At 27.5% G+C, this 6,000-nt stretch overlaps 1 protein-coding gene across 2 annotated transcripts in view; it reads right to left on the bottom strand.

Moving 5' to 3' along the window:
* Positions 1-264: 264 nt before the first annotated feature.
* LOC143233848 (transmembrane protein 98-like) overlaps positions 265-6,000 on the bottom strand; it is a 31,255-nt gene continuing 25,519 nt past the window's right edge. Inside the window, exons 5-8 of one of the 2 annotated variants that reach the window (XM_076470624.1) lie at positions 5,286-5,492; positions 4,424-4,544; positions 3,748-3,927; positions 265-2,333 (exon numbers count right to left, since the gene is read on the bottom strand). In XM_076470624.1, coding sequence (XP_076326739.1) covers positions 3,751-3,927; positions 4,424-4,544; positions 5,286-5,492 — 505 coding nt within the window. In that variant the 3' untranslated portion in view covers positions 265-2,333; positions 3,748-3,750. Of the gene's footprint in view, positions 3,928-4,423; positions 4,545-5,285; positions 5,493-6,000 lie in introns of both variants that reach the window. The other variant, XM_076470625.1, reaches the window with a different exon arrangement.

Here is a 6,000-nt window from a genome sequence, read left to right as displayed (position 1 = left end):
TACTAGTATGATGTAACCCTTATACAACTTTTTAAGTTTACTTTTAGAATGATATTCCTATTGGCGTAAATCTCATGACTTGAAAGCCTATATAAACATTTAAAAGATCCTGATTAAGCAATAGGTTAATTTGATTGTAAAATTCATTATATATGTTACAAACACCTAGTTGTCAGTCTCTTGAAAATAGCTGGATATTGCTGTTGTTTTTTTATTTATATATATAGCACAATATGTGACTTTGCAAACAAACAACGAACACAGTACTGAATGAATACAGTTTAATTACTTTGCATAAAACAATTACCTAATCAGGTACATTCACAATCTTGTAAAACCTTTTTGTGGTAATGAGCTAGAAGCAAATATTATTAACACCACCACATAAAACATTTCAAAATATTTGTATAACAAGCATCAATGTTCATAAAGTTATGAAAGAAAACTGTAGAAGGGTTTTAATAATCTAGCTTTAGAATACTTATTTAGATTATATAATTATGTTCTAGAGACAATCGTATAGATAAAGGGTTAAAGATCTTTCAGAATGTCTCAGTTCTTTTTTTTTTTTTTGCTTTGTTGAATTAAACAATGTTACTCCAGAGCTGCTACTTCTTGCTAAGCCTAATTTAGAAGTGATAAGTCTTCTTAGAAAGAAGGCAACTAGTCAACACCACATACTGCTAAACATAATTTGTAACGCGTCTACAGTTAAAAGTGAGTATATTTAGTGAAGGAAACTGAAACATTGATCCACACATTGCATGTCAAATGTTCCAACAGAAAAATATTCCAGGCATGTGTTATCAAATTACTAAATACATAATATTTCATAACAGAATAATGCAACATAAGTATATGTATACACCTTTTATAAAATGTGAAAATATCAATTTCCAACCATAAAATATTCATGAAACATTAACTGTTCGAATTTGGTTTAGTAATATAAAATGTAAAACTGAATTTTTTGTTTTTTGAAAACTCACAATTATAGAAACTATGAAAATCTGGCATTTTTTGATATGAAAAGACAACTGTACATACGTTAACAACTTTTACTATAGGAGATAATAACAAAGTAAAAGTCTCCCTAAAAATTTTGCAGTGAAATAATTTTCATTTTCATAATGAAATCATAAATCTTAAGGCATGAATTTACAACAAATATACCATAATAATATATTTGAAATATTAACTCTCTGGGATGATGTTTACTGGATGTCAACCACTACATTATAAAGATGGCTCAACAAACAGATTAAAAAATTATTCTTTTGATTAAAGAAAAATAACAACAATAATGCAGGTCAGGTAATTTAATATTAGTTTTTTTACACAACTGATTAGACAATCATCTCAAATAAAATACTTTTTCAAATCTAAAATTGTTTTGTAAAGACTGCATTAAACTGCTTCTACAGAATAATTAAATTTTATATTTCACCTTAGATCTCTCTCTGAGAGAATTTATTTTAGAAAATGTAAAAAAAGTTAATTATTAACACATTACTGTAAAAGTAATACTGGTAATTTACTTACTGTGTTGACATTTTGAAATTGGAAATAAAATGTGTTCTACCAACTGAAGTCTTAACTGGTATCATAACATAGTCAATACAATTGTCATACTTTTTTCATCTTCAGTTTTGGGCTTATGGTGAACACAGCCTTTAAGAGCTACACTATTTGAATAGTGTTTTATATAATGTAGTGGGATCCTTTTTTTTTAATTATATTCTTCATTTTTAAGTCAGAAATGTATATGTATTTTATTTCAAAACTAAACATACAAAAAAATCAAAGAAAACTGAATGAGTATATGAACAAATTTAATTAAAGCAACATAATCAAACAAAGTAATGCTTGCCATAAATATTACAAGTTAAAAACCACAAATCCTCAAATCAGTTTAATATAATCAAGTTATTGACCAAGAATTCTCAAATCAGTGCAATTAAATTAACCTTATACATGTTACAATTCATCAAATCAATTTAATACAATCAGACCAATATTTGTTACCTCAAACTTACCATTCAGAGAAGTTAAAAAAAAAAATCTCTTTAGGGGAATTCAGTATGGTCCACACGGTATGATAAATGCTGTTAAAGTTTTGTCCCATTTCCTTACTGACTGCCAAGCAATTTTATTCATAATAGATAAACCAGTAGTATTTTATTACTGGCTTGGTTTTTAAGTGGTACTCTCAGTGAAGATACAAAATAAAGGATTTAACAATAAAAGGATGGTATTGAACTTATATATTTGCAGATGCTGAATCAATATACATTCCACTTTCCAAGATGCAATTCTACTGGCTGAGGTCATATCTTTGGAATATATTAATTTATCAAGGTTAAGAAATATCATTAAGAACTGTTGTTAGTTAGCTGAAATAAAAAATTAATAGAAGAAACAAACGTTTTAATTTTCTATTTTTAATAGTTTAAACTTCAGAATATGATATGGAAACAAAAATCAGGTGTACAAATTTATTTTATTTTCACTGTCTTTGATACACATTTTAATTTAAGACAAGAAAACTTAAATTCATTTGTTGTTACTGTAAGACACAATTGGTGATAAATTTTTACACATAAAAGGACTAGTAAAAACAAGTTACCAAATTAGTTTTACTTTTTGGTTTTTAAACAAGTAATCTTCTGCAGTGATGAAAAACTCATTTTACATGAAAAAACAATACCAATTTATTAAATATTTTTAGCTCAGTAAATATTTAATGCTTGAAGTAAAGTTTTATTATCTAAATATTAAAGAAATGTTATCATCACAACTACATGGCACATATAAACACACTACTGTAAAACATTACTGGCAAATATATTTTTTAAATTAGATTATACTGGCAATACTTAAAAGTAGCAACTTTAAGACTACAAAACCAGTATCCCATTAAGTCTATATAACCAGTGCCTGTTATGTAATATTGGAAGTAACCCTATCAGTTTAAATACTCGTGTATACAAGTATTTATTGTTGGAAAACTAATTATTATTTGAATTAAAGTAATAAAAAATAGGTGTCATTAACAATTTATAATACCTAATCACAAATCATTTACAAGCATAAAGTGAAATAACTGGTAATGTTTTGAACAATTACTATATTTCTTGGTATAACAGCTTATGCTTAAAACTGTATTAACATAATGATTTTAAGCAACAACAATGAACACCAGACACATTTTATAAAGTGTCAAAGTGTACATTCTTCATTTGATGTGTGACCCAGTCACCTTTATATCACATTTATATGTATTAACCAGTTAAATTATTTATGGAATAGTAGTGTGCAAAGACTTTATGGTTACAGTCATTAAGTATTACACTATTAAAACACAAAATAAATATGGACACACAATATATACTTATGCAACAATTTTCACACATTTTATGTGTACAAGCAGTACATATTATACTCATGAATCTTTAGTATCTGATTTCAACAATAATGACACTTTGTAGATTTATGTACTCATGTATTCACAGGGCTTTAAACAAAATATGGAAATTCAAAAATTATATTTTATCCCTCGTAACATATCTGCTAGAAAAACAAAACAAGAAACTGTTATTCCCAAAAAAATCAAAGATTTTTACATTGTTATGTTCCTTTTGATTCTGCTGATATATAAATGTAAGCATTAAACAAGAAACCTCATGTTTTAAGAAGCTCTAAAAACAAGCATAATATACAAACAAAAATCTGTATGATATTCCACACCTTCTAAACTAGCCCTGCATTTGATGATTTTGGAAGACGACATTGTAATGAATTAGATCCTGCTTCTAAACAAGTGAGGTTACTGATTCCAGACTGGACAATGCTAGACTGGCTAGCCTGGATGCTACCACTGACCAGTTGAGACTGGGTATCATCTGCATATCCAGCATCTCTCAAGACCTGAAACAAAATGTTTTTAACTGTAAGCACACAATTCAATTCTTCATTAATTTAATAGATTATTATCAAGCAAAAATATTCATTTCCTACTTTTTCAAGGAGAATTATTTTATTTTTTGCAAAACTAAAAAGTGTCTGAAATTGTTTTATGCCACTAAAAATTCTTTTTTCTCTTCTGCTTATTATCAAAAATCACAAGGTAGCTATTAGTCACATACAATGTAAACAACAATACTACAATGAATGCAAATGTTTGTGTTGGGAAGATTTCAAAAGTAGTGAGTGAAAATAATCATAAAACAGGAAGATGATACAACTAAAGAAACACAATTAGTTTACTAATAATGTTACAACTTCTCATTTCTGAATATAAAAACAAAAGTCAGTAACTGCTGACAAAATGAGGATATTTACATAAATTAAATATATACCAACAATTTTTAAAGCTTTAAGTCAGCCTAAAAACAAATACTGCACAAATGCTGTAGTTACTCACTTGAAGGTGTTCTTCCATTTCTGCCAAAGCTTCATCTATCCAGTCTGGTACTGTTGGGATACGACATGCAAATCTCATCACCAAGGCAAGGTGAGAAACAGAAAGCAGTACAGCTGTACATCTATCGAATGTTTAAAATAAGTAATTCAAAAAAGTACACACATTTTGACAATGTTTTATTTTATAGAATTTTTGATTTTCCAACAACTAAAGGTTTTGAATACTTAATATGCTATTATACTCCTTATACCTTGTTAGTTCTTATTTTAATTTTCTTCTCAAAACTAATTTATCATCAAGCTGTGAAAGGAAACAAATACTTTTCCAAATTTTAGAAGCATATTCCAAATAAAAGTTTAATATGCAATACCTAAAAATTAAATTTATAACAAAAAAAATAACTTTCTACAGTAAAAGATCTAATGCAAATATCATAGCCCATGTCTTTTTTTCTAACACTAGAAAAAGTTTAGTAAATTCTGTATGCTATAACTTGTGAAGTTAGAGAACCAATAAATAAATAAATAAATATATATATATATATAAAAGTAAAAGTAGAAACAATTTGCAAAGATCCAAATATTTTGTGATTCCACTCTATGTCATTCAAATAAACTGCACTGTAAAGTCTAATGGATTCCAAATTGAGTAAGTTTTCAGTTTTTAAACATTTATGTTTTTAAAATTCATATAACAAAATGATGTGTTGATGAAACATACAATACAAAAGCACATTTCTACTACTCTTCCCTAGTACTTAGTATTTATTTTATTGATAACACCTTATGTTTCACATTCTGGAAAACATTACAATGTTCAACCAAATTAATTTGATTCTACAATAAACAGAAAAAAGCTTTACCGAGCTTCTAGCAGTCTAGCATCTAATGGTGGGTACATAGACAGCACTACATCATCAACCCTTGGACTTATCTTTTTGGCAACTTCAATGATTTCCCATAGCTGCTGTTGTGACTGATGAGACACACTACTCATTGTCATGGCAACTAATCTTTCAGTCAAATGATGGCACTTTTTCAGTATGGCAAGACAGTGTGGTACAAGTCCACTACAAAAAACATAAATCCCTTAAGAAGTAAAAACAAAAGTATATAGTTTGGTATGTATTTTCAGTAGGGCTCCAATAAGTAATAAAAAGCACATGGGAAGCAGCAAAGAATATAAATTCTGAAAGGTATCTGATCAGAAAATATAACTATCAGGAAATATGCATACTTATGATGCAAAAAAGGGAAAATAAAAGTTAAAGACTTTTTAATTGTTTTAATACAAGTTTTTAAGATCAAACAACATTCTAATCAAGAAACGATTATTTTGATTTATAATTAAAACAACCAATTTACATTACTTTAGATCAGACACAACTTGAAATTTCCTACTAACAATATAGTCTAGAATTTAAGTTTTTGTTGCTTCTTTTTTCATGTAGATTAAAACTGACTGATGTCTTTAACATAGGTAACCAATTTATTAACAAGGCAAAAACTGTTATGAAAAATAATAATAATGTATGACCATTCCCACTCTTTTTTAAATATAAATGGTAGTACATGTAG

Source organism: Tachypleus tridentatus, chromosome 12 (assembly GCF_004210375.1).
Source record: "Tachypleus tridentatus isolate NWPU-2018 chromosome 12, ASM421037v1, whole genome shotgun sequence".
Classification (NCBI taxonomy): domain Eukaryota; kingdom Metazoa; phylum Arthropoda; class Merostomata; order Xiphosura; family Limulidae; genus Tachypleus; species Tachypleus tridentatus.
Note: the sequence above shows the minus strand (reverse complement) of the source record. Positions and strands in the feature narration are given on the sequence as shown.